General features: G+C 32.9%; 1 protein-coding gene across 1 annotated transcript; it reads left to right on the plus strand.

Moving 5' to 3' along the window:
- LOC123723459 lies at positions 1-9,401 on the plus strand. Its single transcript, XM_045686109.1, has 9 exons — positions 1-148; positions 2,805-3,843; positions 3,933-4,137; positions 6,536-6,649; positions 6,899-7,011; positions 7,274-7,378; positions 7,573-7,680; positions 7,821-7,949; positions 9,384-9,401. The coding sequence occupies exons 2-9, from the start codon at positions 3,016-3,018 to the stop codon at positions 9,399-9,401; spliced, it is 1,620 nt and encodes a 539-aa protein (XP_045542065.1). The 5' UTR covers positions 1-148; positions 2,805-3,015.
- Positions 9,402-23,477: the final 14,076 nt, after the last annotated feature.

Raw genomic sequence — 23,477 nt, forward strand, 5'->3', positions numbered from 1 at the left:
TTTCCTACAATTATTATGTCTGATAAATGCGGAAAGTGGGAACATTTTGCCTTGTGGTAACTTGCAAATTGTTTGATATTCAAGAAATTTTCAAAAAATTTACTAACAGCTTATGTTATTTAATGAATAAAGAAGGTGAAAATAAAATGTGAGTGACAAATTATGAGATGTCATTGTGTTGACTTTAATGGTGATGTGATGTGATGTGTTTACGGTTTGTTCTACAAATAATTTCGACACGTCTCTTTCGATTATCCCTACACAGTAGTCTCATTGAGGCAGGACCTAATTCATTTGTATAAATTATATATTTAATAGTAATGGATAGTCCCTTTATTAAAATCTTATTTTTTTATTGACTTTTTAAAAATGATTTGAAATTGTGAATGAATTTTATTAAATATGTATATTTATATGTAATATAAAGCGATACTTTTGAATTTAAAACAAACTTGTATCAAAGTAATGCTTAAAATGAACGTACCTTTTCCTTAAAAATTATTCATTCAGTTATTCATTATTCATTTTCCTAACAAACATCAACTTGAATTTGAGTTTCGACTGCAGTGACACTAGACTTTGACGCATATTATCCTTTTTTACATTCTTGTTGAAAAAACAGAGACGAAGAAGAAGTTTCATGGCATTTGGGACCCGCAATTAAGCATGTTACGCTAACAAATGCTACCTGACAACACTTATTTTTTGGTTCTATTAGGTTACTAACTATTTATGACATGATTGAATTCTATCAGAAATTCATTATTAAAATGCAAAAAAAAAGTTTTACCAAAATAAAAAATAAAAATTGAGAGCTAAAACCTGCAATATAGGTTTGTATCCGCATTGGTCACAAATACAAACTTTGATTTAGAATATAATTTATATAATAATGCATAAGAAAAGCAAATTAAGCCAAAACTTTAAGGTTCATATAAATCTTGTGCCGTATCCCACTCACATGGGGTTGGCAGGGAAATGATGATAAATAATGAAATAAGAAGATTTTAATCAATAAAATCTTCTTTAAATTAGTTTTCAAATGTAGTTTTGTTTCATAAAAATATGTTACTATTTTTTACTGTACTAAATAAACAGATATACATTTTTATCATAATAAATAAAAAATTACTTATCTTTGTACACAAACTGTATTCATTATTTAAATGAGCTTACATATCAAGTCAATTGTCAGTAATAATGATGTGTTACAAAGCAATAAATAACATGTCCTTGACAAAGTCAGCATGATGCCACAACATATTTAGGACACAGTATTTAACAATATTGTTTTGGGCAATTAAGAATAAGCTTCTCTCATATCTATTTTACAGATTCAAAGATTCCAATTATAGACTCTACCAATAATAATTTTCAATAAGAAAAATTAGTGCCAATATTATTTCATTTGTCATGGATTAGTCATTAAAATGGTATTATTTGATGATCTTGAAAATGTAAGATTATGCACATAGTTTTGAGAGAAAACAAAATTCAATAGAAATATGTGTTACAGTTGTAGCCAAGTAAACCTCCTTCCTAAAAGGTGGGTTTATTCATTACTAGCTTTTACCCGCGACTCCGTCCGCGCAGAATAAAAAAATAAATAAATAGGAAACGGGGTAAAAATTATCCTATGTCCTTTTCCTGGTTCTAAGCTACCTGCCCACCAATTTTCAGTCAAATCGATTCAGCCGTTCTTGAGTTATAAATAGTGTAACTAACACGACTTTCTTTTATATATATAGATATATATATAGATTTCTGAATCTGAATCTTATCAGTACCTGTTTGATTAAAGACTGGACGGGCTGAGATAACCAAGTTCTTTTGCATTGAATTTAGTGTTATCTTTGCTAACTATTTATATAAGTTTGGTGTTTATTATCAATTGCCTTGAATTTCTAAGGCAATATATAGCATTGAAAATTCGTAATGGATGGTGATAGGAAATAATACCCATTATCAATGTCTACATATACTAACCATCTATTTTTGAAAAGTTAAATTCTTACCATAAATCATTATGATTTGATAATCAGGTAATTAGGTTAAGATACTCTTTATCTTACTTACAATTAAAAAATATTTAACTCTAATTTTAATGACAAGAAAGATTGATTTTTGCCGTTGACCTACATAAAGAATAAATTAAATTTTACGTTCTTATCTATAAAAAGCAATTTTATTATGTATTGATACACTGAAATATCTTAAAAACAATATTATACTCCATAGAACGCATACTTTAATAGATTTTCCGAAAGTGTGTAAGAATGCACTATACAATAATTGACTGGAGCAAATACAGATTATAGACGTCATAGACTTTGCCTTAGATAAGTCTGGCCTTGCTCATGCTTGTTTGCATTGGTCGGCCATTTATCTTAAACGCTTTGCGTCTGATCAGAATTAATGAAATATTAATTGTAATTCAAATCTGACACTTTATTGCAATCTCTAATGTTTTAATGATAAACCTTAATGTTGTATATCCTTGGCCTACATGCCATACATTGACAATGCAGTATCTGGTTAAAATCAAAAGAAAAAATGCAGATATGTTTATTATAGCAGGTTCTTTCTCTCAATATTAATAGCTTCAAAAACAACAGTGACAGAGTCTGTAATTGCGTTAGGTTCGTGCAGTGTTACGGTAAGACCTCTCCCCACTCCATGACCCCACAGAATACACTGTGATACTAAAGACCCAACTTTAGCCCTTTTCCACCTTTCTTCATTTTCTACAAAGATATGGATGAGCGAAAGAGATATGTGATAATTCAAATAAAATGCGTTTTTAGATCAGTGAAATGTACATTGGTATGTGTTCCCGTACTAGACACAGTGAAATGTCGACCAATCGGTGACGGGAGTCACGAAATTTGTTTCGATATTACTTAAGATCAAATAAAAACAATAACATGTGACTATTTGTGGTTGATTTGTATGTAAAGTGATCTAGTTTCCTTTCGTAAATTAATTGAATGAAATTATTGCGTCGAATGCTGTCCAATGGATTCCGATTCAGAACAGAGCTCGAATATCCAGATAAAAAATGAGAAGACGAAAAAAATGGAGACAGTAAGTACAGACCTGACTTTGGACCAAGTATCCAAACAAGTCAGCAAATTGGATGTGGACGACGGCGGCAATGGGTCTGGAAGTTCGACAGATAGTGAAGATTTGGTTAACGCTATTAATTATAACACGATAACATCTTTAGCGGCACTAAAAGACATTATTCAAGGAGAGAATGACACTCCCGAAACTGATAGTTTCTTCCAGCATTATTTTATGAACCATTGCAACAATCTTTCAAGTCGTAACACTAATTCGCCATTTCCGTTTGTGGAGAGGCGACGCCTATCTCAATGTCGCGAAGAAGATGAGGACGATGAAAAAAAGAAAGATACGTCAGACGTACTGAGTAAAGCTTGGCTAGCTCATAGGAGTACAGATAACACAGAAAATGATATACACACAAGTAAAAAGCAATCCCAGGATGAAGATTCTTCAACTGATGAGCGGGAATCTTCTAAGCGCACTGTAATGGGAGCAAAACACAAATTCTTAGTGACCACTGCTGAAGCAGCTCCACTTCCGCCAGCACCACAGGTTGAAAAAGCTATTCGTTCACAAGTTCATAACGCTCATACAGTACACTTTGGTACGAAAGGAGTAGAAGAGCAAAGACGAAGTGTTCGATCCATTTTTGCTGGGGAGAACCTTCACCGCGATAAGAATTATTTTGACAGTAGTTTAATAGAAATAAGATCAACGGTGGACGGTATACCGTCAAGCTCAGAAGATATTTGGGTGATGCGAAAGGAAGAATTAAAGGTAAGCAAATTAATAACTACATATGATTGTATTTAGTTATTGTTTTAAGAACACCACTGCTACTATAAGTAAGTTTCATTATTTTTCAGAAAGAAGTTGGCAAGCCCAAGTCTAAGGTAGTCGATCCGCTCAAACAATCTGTAGAAGATAAGCTAGACAAGAAAGAAGCGAATCGGAACCGATCTGGAACTTGGGGATCGCAGGCTTCATATAAGGAAATCGAAGCTGCGAAGAAAACAAATCTTAAAAAGGAAAAAGAAAGAAGAAGCAGTGATGAGAGGCGACAAAAACGAGGTAAATAGTTTTTCGTTTAACATTCTTATTTACAATAGTTAAATTCACACATTTTTTTTTTCACTGGAAATTTTCTGATCTCCATAACGCGCCATAACGTTTGGTCAGAATGAGCCCACGTACTATTTGAGTTTCCGTATATCTGGCGCCTCGCCAATACTTAGCCACATACGAGTGGCTGATAAAAGAATGTTACGTAAAGTAGGTTATAAAGAACCTATATCTCTATGTTAATAGATACGTTCTAATGTGCAGAATAATACAAATTAAAGTAAATTTTTAAAGGGTTTTAACTTCTTAATTGAAGTAAGATCTCTTCGGTTTTGTTTTATTTTAAATCTCGTGACATTCTAGCATAGTTGATAACAATACGTTAATAACTGCTCGTTAGAATTCTTTTCTTAGTAAATGAGGGGTATTGAATGTAAGTTATTAGCTCCGCCTTTGTATATCTGTCAATAAGCTAAAAATGTAGATCATGGAACTGAATTCAGGAAAGAGAGTACTTTATTTAAACGTATGGCATTTATAACCTATATGTCATTTATTGTGCGAGTGATTATCATAATGTATAGATGCGCAAAGCAGGTCTATTCTGTGAGGTCATGGTACTTTCCTAGTCGATTTGACTCATGCAAGCCGCAACTGACGTCGTCGCTGTGTAACTTTATAATTTTTTTTTATTTGTGCGTTTCCATCGTTGAAACATTTCTATTTTAATATATTCTCATCTCTTTATAACAATGTTATTTAATACAAATGTTTCGGCACTGGAATTTCATGGTAACAAGTTCTTATTTTAAATGCCCACATTTATCTAAAGTTTAATTCTAGCTGCTTATAATTCAATAACACGGTCATGTTTACATATAATTGTATATGTTGTAGTGTTAAAACACGCTGTTATTAAATAAATCATTATCGTTAAAGTTTAACGCGCAATCGTCAACTAATCGTCCACCCGAGGCCGGAGAATAATGCGTCGTTTTCGTTTTGCTACCAAATTTATATTCTTATTCCGTTCAATCGGCGATGAGGCAACGGCAAGTGAACACCACGGCGATCGCGAGGCGTTGGGGTTCCGGGTGGACGTGGAGTTGACGAATGCGCGTTAACCTTGATTAAAGTAACTATGTTGCGGTATTAATCGTTCAAGTGTTTTTATCACCTTCCTGTAATTTTCTTATGATTGAATAACATATATATGTTGATATAAAAATACAGTTTTTGGAAAAAATTAAGAATAAAATCAAAGCAAAATAGTTAACTATCATTATTAATGCGCTTTAGTAACAATCTGATTATTCATTTGATGGTAGCTTAAGTTTCTTGATTTCACCCCTTTAATTAAATTAAAAAAAGTTTATTCATTTTACATTAAGAAAAGCAGCGTCTGACTGCGATTTCATTTGATGTAAAGTGGTTGAATATTATGGCACGTGGTTGTTTAATATATGCTACCATACTGCATTGCATATTATAGTATTTAATCTACACATATTAAATTCAAAGTTAACCTTTTAAAAATATTAATGCATACAATAAATTATGTAAATACGTTCAAATAATTGTACGTTAACTTTTACCATTAAATAGTAATAACAAATGTTTAGCAAATGTTCGTTAATATCGATAAAATTATCAGTGATTGTTGTTATGACGAACGCCATTGGAATTTGTTGTGCTGTTGAGCGTAACAAATGCATAATGCATGCCGTTTCAATGTGTTAATATTACGCGAAAATAGTGGTATTAGCGTTAGTGTTATTTTGGTAAATGGTAATTTGTATAACGTTGGATTTTCTCGCTACATATTTACTATATTTTGTACAACAAGTGACCGGTAATTACTTAAATAAGTTATAAATCAGAGCTTTTTTTATATATGAGGTAAAAGCGGATATAACAAAATGGATAGTTATACAAGCGACCGAGATATTCTAGGGAGCGTGACGTATACACGCAGTTATAATTACGCATCGCAATGTCATTGATTTACTGTGACCATAAAGCGTAGCCTACAAATGGTAGCGATGGGTACCTACAATAAAATGAAATAATAAAATAAACTAAAGTATACTTACGGGGAGTAAGTATAGTTTTAACCAGACTAACTTGTATACTTCAGGTTAACCATACCCTATCTCCCCTAGTTACAGCATATACCACCTATTTTTTCACATGATTTAAGAAATAAGGCAATACATAACTGATTATCCGGTTTTAATAGAGCTCACGTATTATCAAAGTCATAGGAACTGATACTAATTTAATTGTTTTATTTATATATTTAATATTTAAAATTTCTAAAATATGTTTCCCAGATCAGGTTAAGAGTCGTTGCATCTAATATATACTAAGTTACTTGCTTCTTATAGAAATATTTTTTTTCTATCAGACCAGCGTTTGGACGCAGCTATCACCCGCAGCTCACAATCGGTTGGCGAACGCAAGCGTCGAGGATCTGCTGACGATGGACAGGCTGATCAACTATATCAACAAACTATACACGGTAATATTTAATAACATCCTAAAAACGCTATTTAAGATATCTTCGTATCCAAAGAGCATATATGCGTAGATGTATGGATGTTGAAGCGAAAGAGATTTGCTACGGTCGTGCCAATTCGAGCCAAGATCGGGAAATTTTGAGTGTTAGGAGGTACATTAAACTTAAATATTAACGTAAGCTTCTTTCAATCAAAGAAAAAAGCGAAGGAATTAAATTTATTTGTTAATAAATAACTGTTATCTGTTACAGGTACAAGTGGAGTAAGCAGACGACCTGCCTTGTTTGATATTTTCAAATCACGTCCTAAGGGAGATGCAAAGCGACACATGTCTATAATGCAACAATTCAAGTCAACTGTTCAGGTATACATTCACTATTAAAGATAAAACAATATCATTATTTCTATATTATGTACAATTAAAAATCTCGCTGTTGTGTAACAGATCGCTAATTTTCATTCCCTATAATTTCACTGATTCCTTTATCATTCCTTGTTTTATGGAACACAATTTCTGATTATTAGTGGTGTAAGATGTCGCATCAGTTTTCATTGAATTAGTAAAAAATAAACACTTGTGCTAACGTTGAAGTGAATCTTTGAAGTAGCGTGTTTTTTTTTTTTAGAATATGACGAAATCAGGTGGCGGGCCTAAGGAGGGGCAGAAAACCGAGGCAGGAGAACAAGACACTGGATCTACTTCGCCCCATCTACACGGTTCCGACTTTATGGTAAGGCAATAACACTATTTTTACATTTATAAGGATTCTCTGTATCCCGTAGTAACATTAATTCGCGATACACATCGTAAAACTTTCAGTGCCAAGGACTCGCGAATTTACTTTCATACGAAAAAAATCAGTGTCATTTAATGTGTTAATATTAATTTTAAATTTTTTATAATTTTTTTCTTTATGTACCGAAGCCTGGAGGAGGCCAGAAAAATGAGAAAACAGGCTCTGATACCAGCGAATTGTCAACGGGACCTAACTCTACTAGTACATCATCAACACAGCAAGGCAGTGACGCAATGGTAAGATATTAACTAATTTTAGTTATGTAAAGATGAAATATGATTCATTTTTATTAATTTTTAGACTGAATTCTATTGCTGTTATAAAAAGTACGTAAAAGATTTTTATTAAACTTTATTGTTTTTTTTATTTCTCGCAGTACGCTCATACGTTGCGTCCGGAATTGTTGTATAGGCGACAAAGTCCAATTGCAAGAGTACTCGACATCTTTAGAGGCATGACATCAGCAAATCCCCAGCCCGAACAAGTTCATCAGAAACGTCGAATGGTAAGTAATGTTTATTGTTTACGTTAGATGGCGTGGTTATACATTTTACAATTTCCATGTTAACCAGCTAGATGGCGTTGATTACCTATCGTGGGAAAAGCTTCAAACTCAATTTGAACTGTTGAAACATAACTTATCTATCTTTGAAGTTTTTAACAGTGGATTTGAGCGAGATATTTAACCTTACGAAAGATTTTTTGACAAAAGCCAATACTGGCTGAATAAAAGTAAGCATTGGATTCAAATGAAATGTAAAGTCTATTGTAATTAGTTATCCAGACATGTTAATTTCAGTAGCTATAATCTAATTTATTCCGATTATCCTAGTTTATGTAATGTTTACATGAAAAGGAGTCTACATATACTTTGAAAGCAATGATGTACAACATGGACACATTAATTTGACCTCGAAATGCGCGCTTATTTTGTAGCTAAATTTAACAATAGGATCAAAGGTCCTATTAAGATAGGAACTCAGATTGTAGTTTTGCACCTAATAGTAGTCCCTTGTACGGATAGGAAACTAATTTTCTTAGAACTATTTCTAAAGTGGACATGATATAAAATTCAGTCGGTGTGTTCTAAATACGTATAGTTCTAAATGTGTTAGTTATTAACTTCTGTTTAATGCCAAAGCATATCACAAGTTAAAAGTTTCAGTAAATCTGAAAGAACATTTTGTGCTTAATTTTTTAAGCACCCAAACGTTTGTTGAAGTCGTGTACCTTGGCCTGCAGCGCTTTAATCTTTACTGCATCACTTTCTGATGTACGCAAAGAAATTACTATTAGTTTCATATTTTTCCGTAATATGGCGAAGGTTTGTTTATTTTTTGTTAGACTACTAACTTTAATTACTGTGTCCAGAGGTTACGGAAAATAGGGTATACATACAAATTTTTATTAATATTTATTAACAAAAATATAGACGTAAAATGTTTTTATGGTGAATAGTGTAAATAATTAAAGACCTATCTTCTAGTGGATGAATCTATAATCTAGTAATCTTTAATCTTATCTTTTTATTGTACGGATATCTATGATATATGACCTCGAAATATTCCTTTGTAGTTATGATTTTTTTTTTAAGTTGGAGTATGTCGGAGGAAGAAACTCGTTACACGCTGAATACTGAATCTCTCATCTTTTATAATCTGACACACTTAGTCTTTAATTGATCACTAAACGAGGCATTTAGAGTATATTTCTCGTATTAAATCTATACTTAACCACTCTGTGTTGTAATTAGTATGATAAATCCATAAGAAGGGAATAAGTTAAATGCGCGCTGTTATACAGAACAATTTTTCTTATTTCACTTTTTAAAAATATTCATTTGAACAATGAATTAAGCATGTAACATTATCATTTGTGGTATTATTGTAATAATACTGTATGATCATAATTCAACATTAAAAAAACTATGTGTTTACAGTTGATGAAGCGTCAATAGTTAATGTTTAAGGACGGATTAGAGATGTAGCGGTTGTGAGTTCAAATCCCGCCATTTGGCTATTGTGTGGACCATATCCTGTCGTAGAATAATATGATAAGTTTCGTACTATTATCATACTATTCTATGGTTACAAGAAATGTTTGTCGAATAATCGTTGAAGGGATTATTAAGAATTGTTTTTAAAATATGTCAGTAAAATTTCATATTTGAATTTCTTTCATCTGTTCAAAGAAACTGGTAGATCATTTCGCTTACAAATAAAAATAATTGACTGTCTTTAAATCCATTTAAATCTTACTACAATGTTATACAAAGGATAGTTTTCCACGAGGGCGGACGGAAGACCAATCAGCCGCCGTTGAACTACGTGAAACACGACGTAATAACGCTTGATAAATCGAGGCTAAATGAATACGGAAAACATAACACATGTGACCGTACATTGTGCACTTTGTTGTGTACTAATCATTCCGCGTGGTATTCCATTCCGTGAACAACACTTCTTTGAAAGACAATACATTGCTAACTGAAACGCTGAATTTTTTAATCAGAAAATCTTGTTCAGCGAGTATTGATACCGAAAAAGAAAGGTCACTCGATTGCTTGACTCCTGGGACCGGTTTGCACTTCCGTAATGAAGTACCAGCATCTTCAGAAATTGTTCACTCACCTCAACCGTTGCATAACAAACTAGTATCTCGTGACAACAACGTTATCGCTCAGTACTTTAAGAGATGCCTTCGCGTTATAACCTTACCGCGTCTACACGAGTTTGCGAAACGTTTTGTCACTTAAAATAGTTGCTCCCGCGACATGTCTAGTTAGTACAGTGCCTGTGAATACGTCGCTATGTCAAATTATTTTAGATGGATTAAAGGAAAGAGGGACGAAGATGTTTTCTATTCGGAAAAGCCGAGAAGTCGCTCTCTTGATCCTAGATCTTTGGAACTATCAGGTATCAGGTTGGTGGCTCAGAGTCATCAACAACAACACCAACAAGAAGAGGTAATATTTTATGAATAATATTAATTTGAAATATTTTATTGTTTATTTGAATTCGTGTGACTAAACAAGGATACATTTGTAAGAAAATGTATAAGATAAATTATGAATTGCCACTAGTATACACGAAAACGCTAAGTGATATTTGTAAATATGCCTGGAAAATGAATTCTCTTAAACTGTATTAAATACTAATTTCTAACCAATTAGTTGGAAAAAAATATTCTTTTACATAACAATTCTCAATAAGTTGTTCTAATTGTTTATGAAAAAATATCGATTGTTAGAACGTTTAATGAATAATTTTGCTTCGATTGTTGTTTTTATCGTAATGGTGTTTGTTTCCTTCTCGTTGATGGCTGATGACTTCTTTGCTACTTACGTAGGAAATTATAACTTAACTGTAACTCATTGTACAAGGTCATTTTGATTATCACGTCAAGTTTTGGAATACAGTAATAAGATATTTGTATGTTGCTTTATTTTTATAGTTAATTTAACCTAAAGTAACCCACATATTTATACACCTAATTCAATTTTAAACCTGTATCATATTTGTCGATTGATTTAATAGTATATACCGAGTTATCACTATGATAAAGTAATATTTATGTCTGTAATTGCATTACAATAAACAATGTTAATGATTTTTGTACTCAGGAAAGTAATAAATTAATTGATTTGCTTTTTATTACGATTAAATTAAAACAACAACAACTCACGACCGTAACTCACAGGAGTTGGCAGAGACCACGGACTATCATATGGGTTGGCTCTTATACTCCTTTCTGATTTCTTCTACATTCATACATGCACATGCACGTTGGTTTCAGGTGCTCTTAATACAAACAACCCTTCTTGAGTAGTACATCAATTTGAACAGTGTCCCGTTACTTCACTACATATGTGCACTAGTGATGCGTCCGACTTGTCAGTGTGTCTGGAATGCTCCCGACCAACATTGTCAGTCATTTACGCGCCATTAATTTCCTATCAATATATCCAAACCATATAAGCACATTCTTCTGTACATCACTGCTTCTAATTCTATCATTCACAGTCATTCCTTTCGTAATTCTCAAAGATCGTATTACCACTACATTAAATTCTCTTGCATCCTTATCTTGTAAGCTTACTACCATTAATTTGGAAACCACATTATAAATTGCCAGACATCATCATCTCTCTGTCTGCGCACCAGGTTTCTGTTCTCCGAATCTTGAGTCATCTCAGTCGGCACTCCCTTCTCAATCATTTTACCTTGCCCGCAATCTATCCATCTCTTCCTAGGTCTACCTCTACAGGTGTAACCATCCACACTCATACTTAAATTTCTCCTTGCCACATGAATCGCCAGATGTTTGCTTTTTGTAGGTAATTTTTAGTCTGCCGAGCAAAAATTGCGAAATAATGCCAACTTGAGATAATTGTGTTTTTATAAAAAGAATGTGAAATGGAAAAATACAAAAATCAAAGACATTAATACCAAAACCTCCTTTTAGAATTCTAGCATTTATTTACCGTAAAAATAGGTGTAAATTTAATTTAGAGGACTTAATTTTATTAATGATGGTAACCTACGTAGTAGATGGTTTATCGGATCATCTTAGTTATCATGATTGATGAGCGATTCGTTCATTGTGACCGAACGTGTCTGGTTTCCTCTTTCGAAAAAGTCAAACAAAACATATTGCCATCCCGCTTAGTTTCTTAAAAAGAAACGAGGTAGAATATGTTTTTGTTGGGGTCCTTTGGCAGTGAAAACTTATAGTAGCAGAAAACTCCGCGGTCACTGGTCTCTTAACTGATAATTTTCTTCACTTTTTTAAAGCAGTAATAATTTTATTTTATTTTACTGGATTAGATCTGTCAAAGGTACATTGTACCTAGATAAGTAAATCTCTCGAAAATAAAATACGTCTGATCGAATTTATTACAGATATTATAATCATGACAATAGTTTGTCTGATAGGAGTTTTAGTTTTTTTCCAAGCAAGCGGTCACATGAATTCGCCGAAATGGCGAAGCGACCGCTGCCTATAGATATTCGCAATTGCAGATGCGTTGCCTACCCTCAATCGATGAAGGAGGAAACGCACAAAAAGAGAATATTTAACCTTCCTATGCACCTCGCCTCCATCAAATCCACCTCCCCTTCTTTCATTATAAGAAAAGGGTGGGGAAGAGAAAGAGGACTAAAATTAGGCCTCCGGCACCACACTCATCAGACGAAACGCGGAATTACTTCCACTTCGCGCCTGTCTTCGTCTTCGTCTTCACGTCTTTAGTGAGTTCATTTAAATATCATTGTTTTTTATAAATGTTTCGACGCCGGAGTTCCACGGTTACAAGTCAAGGGCACTTTAGAATACTTTGCTAATGCAATGCAAATATTAATAATGATTTGCTTCGCATTGGTTTATTTCATCATAAAACAGTCATACGTGTTACGCATACTGTTAAAATACTATATACGGGACTTACGGACGAATTAGCAATGGAAAAATGTTCAACTGGGTCGTTATTCATCGCACTTCCTATATTAATAGAGCAATACGTAAAAATAAACATTACAATACACATAAAAATAAAATTGAAACTAATTATGTTCTAATCACATTCTATAAAAGTCCAATTTATCCAAATTTTGATCTAAATCTAGAATCAGACAGTTTCTCGTCGTCTGTTTCACGTGGAATGCCCCATAGATAACTGTACCATGACTTAATTATGTAACACTGCATCATTCTTTGTCATATCAATTGTTGCAAAGACCTCACTGGTTAATTAGCGTAACGCTTTGTTTGCTTCTAGATTCTGTGGATATCCCCTGATAAATGCATATACAAAAACATATTGCCATGTCTATTATTTCGAAGAAAATGGGAGGGATGAGAATATCTTTTGTTTAATTGTGCCAACAACAATTATACCTAGTTGTTTATTGAATAATGTCAAAATTGGTGTTCATAGTTTTTTTGTGGGTTTAAATATTCGTCAATTTAAATTTACATATGAATGCTAGCATACGAATGTTGCTTCGTAGAGCCCCTGTTTCTATGACCCAGCAGGTCAAGGATTCCTCTTATACCAAGTGTAGTTAAATTTGTGTAATAAATACATGAAAATTAAAATAAATCTCTTTTTATATATAATACTATCTGTTATATGTTCGTAAAGTTTATCTACATTATCATTGGTTTCATTGGTTGAATACTTTTATGTCGGTTAGGTGAAAACTACCAAATATAACTTGATGCTAGTTTTAATTTAATTTATCTATTGAGAGACATTCTTAGTGCAATGTCGTACGGTTTGTCTAACCTAACCACATTTTCCTATAACTATATTAGAACCTTGTGCTTCCTGTCAATTTACCCTTATTCAGCGTTGTTCATAAAGTGCTTTCATTATTTTAACCATGTTAAATGCAAGCATTTAGTTTTATTATACTTATTAGAATATTGTTTTTTTTTTTTATTGATATTAATTCTTCTTTGATAAAGATCACAAAAATATTTCATCCACGGCTTATTGTATATTCATGTTTTTGCACCAGATAAACATACTATATGTAAAGAATTGTTGCCACCAAATTCTATTGGAGATACTTACGAGTAAAATCTTTCGCATGATATAAGGTATAAGTTACTTCAGCTGATATTGATGGACAAGATTGAAGACAAGAGACGCGCGGGATGTAGGAAAAACCTCAGCGGAGGAATTGTTTCGCACTGCATTAGACAGAAATAAATTTTCCAAGTTAGCGGCCAACCTTCAAGACTGAAGCGGCACTGGAAGAAGACGAGTAAAATAAATTTGCATGTATATTATGTTCCTCTTTGCTCTTGTTTTGTGCGTGTAAAATAACAATGGTAGACGCCAGCAACAATAACATCAGTTGCATGAATTGGCCGGCTCGCCCGCTGAAATATCACGACCACACAGAAGACAGACGTGAAGTAGAAGTAATTCCGCGTTTCGTCTGATGAGTGTGGTACCGGAGGCCTAACTTTAGTCCTCTTTCCCTTCCCACCCTTTTCTTATAAGGAAAGGATGGAAATCCTCCTTCGTCGATTGAGGTTAGGCAACGCATCTGCAATTGCGATTGCTATGAGCAGCGGTCAATTCGCCATTTCGGCGAATTCATGTGGCCGCTTGCTCGTTTGCCACCTTGTAATATAAAAAAATAAAAAGACTGTAATCGTGTAAAATAATTAGACATGAGGGACTTTACTACCAAAGATCGCTATCTAAACATACCGAGCCGAGTTTTACGCCTCGACACCATATCCCCTCAAGATACTCGTATCTTAGACTGATATAGTTGTGACTCAGACATTGAAATGTTAAACTGCGCAGTACCCAGTACCAAGGAAGAAATATTACCGATCTGTCCCATGTAATCATGGGGACCAACATTTCTAGACATAATACCTAACAACCGTACTTTATTTATGTGCTCATGTACTTTGTTATTTAGTTGGTGGCATTTTCTTTTATAAGTATGTTTAACTATTTTTAGTATCAGCTATGTCGTCGATCAGTATTTTACTTCCTACCTCTAGCAGTAGATCTTAACTTGTATGGGACACAGTTATTTTTGTTCAGTCAGTTGTGTTCAGTTAAATCATCCAGGAGATCAAATAGTTTATATATCTCAAATAAGCTATATGTCTCAAAGCTTTGTAGTCCCAACTATTGGGTATCCTTAATTATAACATTTTTGTCATTGGATGAACTTTTTATGGTTCATTTATACTCAATTATTCGATATTATCATTTTTATTTGACATAAACGTAGGTACTTATTTAAAATACAATTTAACATTGACTCGGAATAACTAGTTTATAAAATCATGGTTTTCAAGGTTTTTACGTTGCAATATTTTTTTATTTATTATGGAATTTTTATCATGTATCTTCTATCTATTATTTATTTTTGTTATGCTTTTTTTGTTGTTAATTTATTTTTTTGCTTCTGTTTCTTTCAGAGAACGTTTTCGACGCCACGAGCTTATGATCGAGGTGAGTTTGTTTTAATTATAGTCCTGATGAAGATAAAATAAATATAATAGAAATGTCAAAAATTTTAATCATGTAGATTAATTTGAGACTTATTGAAATGTACGTATGAAATTACCTCTGCCAAATATTTTAGGAGATTTGACCATTCTAGTGGATTAATTTTCGTTGTAAATCGATAGATCATATAAAAGTTTCCGTACTAAAGTATTTTTCTTTTCTTCGCGTCTTAACAAAGTTATTACAATTTAAAAATACTACTTTAAACTTGCTACCGGAGCTGATGGCTATGTGACATACCTAATAGTTAAGGTCATTTATTTCTCTTAAGGGACATTTATACTGAAGTCATTTAGACAAAGAGCTAACGAAAAGTAGAAAACACTTTTTTGAATAAACAGTAACATTTGCTAAGGTTAGAGTTTTTGGGGATTTTCTAGTACTAAACTAACGACACGTCTCGGCGCGATAAACTTGACAACTGAGTTGCTCCTGGTGGTTAATGCAATTGGTTAAGTTCCTATTTCCGGTCTATAGATTTGTTATGTTAAATAGCAGTCGCCTGCGACTTCTTCAGCGTAGAATAATACAAAAAAATGTAGCTCATAATATGTCCGCGTCCATCAACTACTTTCCCGTCTTTGTCCCGTCAAAATCGGCCCAGCCGTTCCGGAGGTTATCCGGAACAAACGTTGCCTTGTTGGCAGACAGACTGACATACAATATAAAAAATGTAAGATTGTATTTTCGAGAAGGTCATTTAGTAAATCAGTGGTTAGTAATTGAAAACAGGTGAATTCAAAAAATAAGTTAAATATGCTTTCAAGTATTTACGCTATTTAATACATTGTGGAACTATTTTGTAATTACTAAATGGTAAAAAAAATTACGAGGAGTTTTTAAAATCTTTTTCTTAAATGAGTCGAAGCAAATGTACAGACAGTCTCACAAAATCATAGAATTCTGTGTAATAATCTTACTTGATAATTCGCCAGAAAGTTTTGCGCAGTTCATTTTTAAATGAATGCCTAGGCAATGGAGTCGATGCATTTGGACCAATACCGCGCGTGAAAGTGGTAGGGAGGATCGAAGAATAGCTTACCCTCGGTGTAGGGATTTAGCTGTGTTTTTGTTATATACCTATATGTCACAAATAAGCTGTGGCGCAGTTCAACAAACGTTCCGAATTAAGATTTACTGTGAGTTTCTGAGACCTAAATCTCTGTGTAAAACATATCGTCATCAATTTCACTGTCTTTGATAAAATAGAGATATTCTAAATTTAAAATTCAAAATTCAAAATCAAATGCACTCAGTCACCCACGGTTTTAGCGATATTGCTTTTTATTTTTAAATCCAACAATCATAATATCATGTGTAACATAAAATGCTAAATAAATGAAAAGGTAGAAGAAAAACATTAGGTCTAGATATCTCCTAAACCTTAATCGATTTTACACATTATGCTTATACTCAAATGAGTACGAGTATTGTTTTATTTTATAAACAATGTAAAATTATCTTGCATTAATTTTAGTACAATTAAGTAAAAATCTTATGTCGCTGTTCCTGCACCTTATAAGACAGTTAAAGAAACATCTAACAGTTTAACAAGGTTACCAGACAGTGCGTTTGGAGGGCTCATTCTCATTCAAGGTAGTCGGTGTGTCGTAGTAACATCTTCGCAGGTCGCGTGCTCGCCACGCGGTCGCTGGTGGCCGGCGAATCACGACTCTGCTGCCCTCTCGTTCCCACTCTGCTTATTTATTTCACTAAGTTAGTGTTCCTACGTACGCCGCGAGAGTATGACGTGTTGTTAACACTTCGAAAATATGACGAAGAATTAAAAATTCATAGTTATGCATTCGTGCGTTATGATGCATTAACTAATCCGTGGACATTAGTGAACCAGTTTTGTGTATGATACATTTGTTGGTCGAATCTCGGTCAAGTTCGAGTCATTGTTTACGTTGGTGCATGTGTGCATTATTTACCGGCAATTGGACACGAGCCTGACACATTGCGTTACAAATAACAACAAACTTTTTCCGAGTTATACTATCAATTAACATAATATATACCTATTCGATATATGGAATACATATATTGTGTGATATATCTGAGACGTTTTGTATATTTTGTTGAAATGCATATCTATTTAATCTCGTTACCGATATGTCATATTTACGAGACAAGGAACTTGGATTTAGCAAGAACTCCGTAACTACGATGTTAAATTTAGAATATTGTAACTTATTTTTGTGAAATGCGTTTCTTCATAAAAATTATACGACCTCAAAACTTAACATAAAATAGTTTTTTTATAAGTACATATTTGGTTTAGTGTCTCTGAAAGTTATCTGTAATTATAAAGTAAAGGTTTTGAGTATATATTTGGAAATGAGTAAGTTGAGATCCAACGATTAAATTTTTTATGTTTAATCAGCGAAATTTGGTGAATACCTGCTTAGCTCAATTTTCAAAAGCCTATTTTTTACTATTTTATTGGTAAATAATAAGCTTTTATTATTAATCTCTATTAAAAAAAATGTGACGATTAAGTAGCACTTTAGTGGTTCACCTCCAAAACTAGAGACCCTGCGTTAAATTCCGGTTTGTTCTTGATTGTCGGAAGTTTACGTTAAATGCCATTGACCTATATAAACACGTGAAAAAAGACCTACAAATGATTTTTAACGATTTATTAATACCAACAATTTCGCTACAAATATTAAGTAAACAACTAATATAATTAATAGAGAATTGAGATCTTTACAAATGCATTGTTATTACTCGTGTTATGTCTTATGAGTTGTTATTAAAACACGGAGACTCATTTATTTCTGATAAAAAACAGTCAAATATTAATTGCCAAGGGTAAACTGTCTATCTTACTAATATTATAAATGCGAATGTTTAGATGGATGGATAGATGGATGTTTGTTTGAAGGTATCTCCAGAACGACTCAACGGATCTTGATGAAATTTGGCACGGATGTAGATCATAAGTCTGGAAGAACACATAGGCTAAAGTTTTTTTTATTGCCGCGTGGACAGAATCGCCGGCGACAACTAGTAACGTTATAATTTTCTATAGTAATTTCTATAGTACAGATATAAAAATTATATCTACCAAAATATTATTATACATTTGTTCGTAATGCACAGTTTCTGCGGAGTTTTTGATCGAAAAATTAGAATTTTAATAATTTTGTTATTTAAATGCATATATTATTCGATGAACACAAGGATGCATTTTCATTGGAACCAAACGGAAATAAGACTTGCAGGGATGAAAAAACCAGACGACTTCTATTGTGAAAACAGGGTTTAATGGAGTAAATCGTGATGCTGAAGTAAAGAGAAATATGTAAGTAAATATGTTACGTAATGACACGATTTACCGTCAAGCACCTTTAATGTCTTTCGCTTTGAAGGGCGCAATAGCTTGTTGAATATCTTAACTAACAAGTCCAGTGTTAAGGTGGCGGTTGCAACTGCTGCGCGATTTATTAGTTTTCCAAATTTTGTACAAAACATTTTTTATGCACGTCTCTCTCCTGTGTTTAGTAATATAACATTAAATACAATATTAATTTTCACCCGGTTATGGTTGATAGACCGCGTTTGTTCCGATCAACTTATCAGCATCGTGTATTCACTAAAATTAACTTATCCATACCTCAGATCCGTTAGGTTCCAATAATCTTATTATTTGTTCTACCTTTGACAAACCTTTGACAAATTATTAAAAAATTATTGTTTATTTTAATAAATTTTTTAATAATTTTTAAAATTAACTTTGTATGTGTATGTATGTCCACGTATACTAAATATTGTGATGGAAATAACATACAATTAATTTGTGTACATCGTATGCTATCTTATTAACAGTAACAATTATTGTGTGTATCACTATTCTTGGACATACCTACTTCGTAAAATGACGCATGATAGCTTTTATCCCTTCTTTGGTTATTTGACCTTAACAAGGTTTCAAACTGTAAACCAATAATGTATTTTGTTAGTTCTTTCCTAATTTTTTTATTCGTCTGTTTCATGAATTTATTTGTGTACAAATGATGTACGTACCTTCATTGACTTATCCTTCAATGTTCACTTGTGATAATGACTATCCTGATTCCGATATCTTTATTCTCATTTTCATAGACTTTTTCACTGAAAAATGTGTAGTTTCAACTTAATTTATATTATGTAAATGTTAGTACTATATTTTGTTTAGGCTTTTATTTCGTTTTTATTAATTTGTGACCTCAATTGTTAGCTATTACTGCATTGTGTTATGCAAATGCTTCGTTGTGTTTTAGTAAATAATTGCCTTACCTCGGCAAATTAAACTATAACATGATATTTCTATTGATTTAATATCGGATACTAAGCTTGTAGCGACTGCATTAAGAAGAAATTGGAATTTAACTCCGTAAACGCGCCACATTGTAAATGTGTCATTTTATATCTACGGTTTCAATTGCCCACAATTTTGCTGATGTATACACGTTTATAAGCCAGCTCAATGGCATTATCAAATCACAGAATGCTAGCATACATTGATGGTAGAGAACACAATGACATTTATTGCTGAATGGACCAGCTTGATCGGTGCAATGTTATGAAGAAGCAGAGTTAACAGCGACTATTTCTGAGTTTCATTTGATAAGTGTGGTGCCGCATGCATAATTCTAGTCTAGTTTTTTTTTTTTTGTAAAAGTATAAATTTTTTGATAGGCGCATAGGTAGGTATGAAAATTTGATAAATATTTAGCAATTGTGCCGTTGCAACTTAAAAAAAATTGAGTCGATCAATTTTGATTTAGTGTAAATTTTACATTGGCCCTACAATAAAATTATGATCTTGTTGTCGCGATCAAAACTGCAACTTTTTCCATCTTGTTTTATTATGACTTCAAAATTTTTTATATACGTTAGTAAACAGTAGTTAACGGTCCAGTTTCGGACTCGGATCGGAGGTCTTTCAGTTTTTTATTTCAGTTGTTCGGTTTATTTTCACTCATACCTCACTAATGCACGGCATTGGAATGCTTATCGTAATCTTATCATCACACTATAGACAAAGAAGTGATAAGGAAATCTAAGTTTAAACTACCTTAGAAGTATTTTCTATTAGCTCAAAGTTAATTTCAATTTTATAGTATCAAATAACATTTATTTTAGAAAATAAATGTTAACAATTATCCGGTTTTCATTGTCAAATGAATTTTTGCTGAGTTTAACAATATCTTTTTTTCTAAATCTATATCTTTTATATTCGTATGATCAGTTTGAAGAAAATCGACGGAGTCCTTATGATCCTTAAAATTACATCGAGCTTATAAGCACATTCATAAGTTTGTATCATTTTAGCTGAAGATAAACTATAGTTAATAAGGACTAAAACGCAATAGCTTCAATGTTCGTTACGTGTACTTTCTGGAAATAGAATAAGGTCGTTTTAAGATTTCTTGGCGGAACTTTATGTTAATTAGTAATTTACTCAACGTGTGTAATTAATGATGGAATAGTATTTAATATAAATTGATAACATACATATATCGATGCATGCAAATTGCATGTAACCTCGGCACGTTAAAGATTTTTTTTAGTTTAATCATGCTCTTGGAAATTAACAAAAATACCTTTTAAAACTACGGTCCCTTCTTCTGAGAGAAGCTAAAAGATTTTGCTCAAAGGCAAAAACAACTTCGTTATGCCGGTGGTTCGAGGGTACGACGGACAGTCTGCGTAATCAACAAATACGGCAACCAGTGAAGAACCCCTTACCGTTTCGCCCCTCTTACCATACGTTAGTTGCTCGTGCGCCATTTTCACGCACTATGTGGCTTGTCTAAATAGTGTCCCTTTGTTGTGTTGTTGCTGCTAACGTGAGACATCACTCTAAAGGGCTGTGCCCAGCTTTATGACAATACTACTTATTGTAAACGCAGAGTTTACAGACAGTTATCAACTGCGGCGACATGTAGCGATTGTAATTGACTAAGTATCTTACGCGAGTTGAACTCTTTTACTCAGATTTGCCAACTATAAAATCAAAATCCAAATTCCAGGCGATAGGTAGAAAACGTAATTTATAAGTTTGAAAGTTTTTTGTATCGGAGAAAAGTTAAAGTTTTGGGTTTAATTCGCTTGCGAAATTTTAAAATCTCATTACGCTATCGGAAATCGAAAGTATTGCGATAGTAATTTTCCCTCATTACAAACAGTTGTGGGTACCTTGATGTTTATTGAAACGAATGAGCATAATGAGTTGAAGTGGTTGAACATCAATTTGCTCTGTAACCGACTGCACCGCTTATCGAATGGACCCTTATGCGTAAAATTACTGTAGTAAAAATGAAATAAAAAATTACCCCTCATGTCCTTAACTAAACAGAGATATAATATTTCTAATGGTTTATCTATTTTATTTTTTGGCTTGGTCTGGTCTTACTTATTTATGTCTCAATTATGAAATACTCATAGTAACAACATTTTAACCTAACCTGAATTATCTGCGATTGACGATATTCCGTATAGTCTAACCTATTCAGCTTTTTAGGATTATTCATCAGATTCAGAATTAGAATGTATTAAATGAAACAACCCCCCAAACTTAGGCTGAGCTCCGAACCCCTTTGTGGGGAAGTATAGTGAGCTGATGAGTTGTTGCTGATTGCTTATGTAACAAAAAGTACATTTTATACCTAAAAATGTTTTAACAAGGTTATACTGTTATATTGACGAATAGCATGTAATTCTATTCGGTATAAATTTTTTTATACGGCATGTTTCATTTTTTTTTATGAAACCTGCATTATTTTAATTATCATAACATACATTCAAGTGTATTAATGTCCACCTTCGCTATATGGTTCTCAAATATCTTGACAGAAACATTGTGTTGTACGATGTTCCTAGGTATCCATATAATAATGACGTTTCAAACTCCGCTTACGACTGTTAATCTAATCGGTTAATACATTTTTAAACTGTAATTTAGAGCCAAATGCTCGTTTTTTTTTCTGTGATATTGGCCCCAATAGCCTGATACTGATCAGCAAACAATTTGACGAAAATGCTACAAATAAGGAGAAAGAGAGATCGTGGAATATCATGATCCTGTTGATCAGAGGCCAAACAAATTTAAGGCGATGTTATTACAATGTGCCGGTTGTAATGTGGGTTTAGATACCTACGTAAAGTAATGGTAACGCAAGATATTATTAACAGCAAGTCTCCACTGTCGTAACACCTGTACTACAGTAATATTGCCATCACTCTATTACTTTCGAAAAATCAGAGATAATAATTTTCATATTCATGTATTACGCGCCGCTTGAAATTCCCGGTAAGATAGTGTACGTGATGGATGCAAGAATATCAAGTTACATCATTTAGTTGATATGTAAAGCTTGTGTTAAGGTGCACATATAATCAGTAAAACTAAGCGTACTAACTTAAAGTCGGCATTTCGTTTCAAGGTTGTCTGCAACTTCTCTGTTTACCACTTTAATGCAATCCTTAAATAGGACACGTTGACCTTGAACATCCGAATAAATAATGGCGGCTCGATTCATGAGCTGGCCTAAAAATACTCCCTTTGATAAATGCGCAAATAGCGTTAACTTCGATAATAAATTCTATATTAACATTTTATTATTAAACTATTAATTTATTGTTATGTATCCACTGAACACTTATCGTAGTAAAGTATTGCATGCATGCACACTTCCTCACAATTTGTCTTATAAAAATAAACCTAAATAGTCGCTATTATAGAATAACAGTATTTATTAGACAGTAATACACTACGTACCGTTTGTATGATGTTTGTTGATTACGTAAGATTAGGTGTATGAATTTGTTTATTTATAGATGCGTAATAAACTGATGCCAAAACTATGTCATTGATTTAAGGTCTCGAGGTGAAAAAAATATTTTTGGGTATGTTGAACTTACAATCTGACATTTCTGCTACTAATTTCCTTGTTGCTTTTTTATATTTGTCCCCTAAGTGGTTTTAATTACCGA

This window comes from Papilio machaon, chromosome Z, assembly GCF_912999745.1.
Source record: "Papilio machaon chromosome Z, ilPapMach1.1, whole genome shotgun sequence".
In the NCBI taxonomy this organism is placed as follows: domain Eukaryota; kingdom Metazoa; phylum Arthropoda; class Insecta; order Lepidoptera; family Papilionidae; genus Papilio; species Papilio machaon.

Excerpts from the sequence above, each read along its gene's own strand:
- LOC123723459 (XM_045686109.1), top strand. The coding sequence starts at position 3,016 with ATGGATTCCGATTCAGAACAGAGCTCGAATATCCAGATAAAAAATGAG. Across the intron at positions 3,844-3,932 it reads TGCGAAAGGAAGAATTAAAG|AAAGAAGTTGGCAAGCCCAA; the intron begins GTAAGCAAATTA and ends ATTATTTTTCAG. Across the intron at positions 7,379-7,572 it reads TACACGGTTCCGACTTTATG|CCTGGAGGAGGCCAGAAAAA; the intron begins GTAAGGCAATAA and ends TATGTACCGAAG.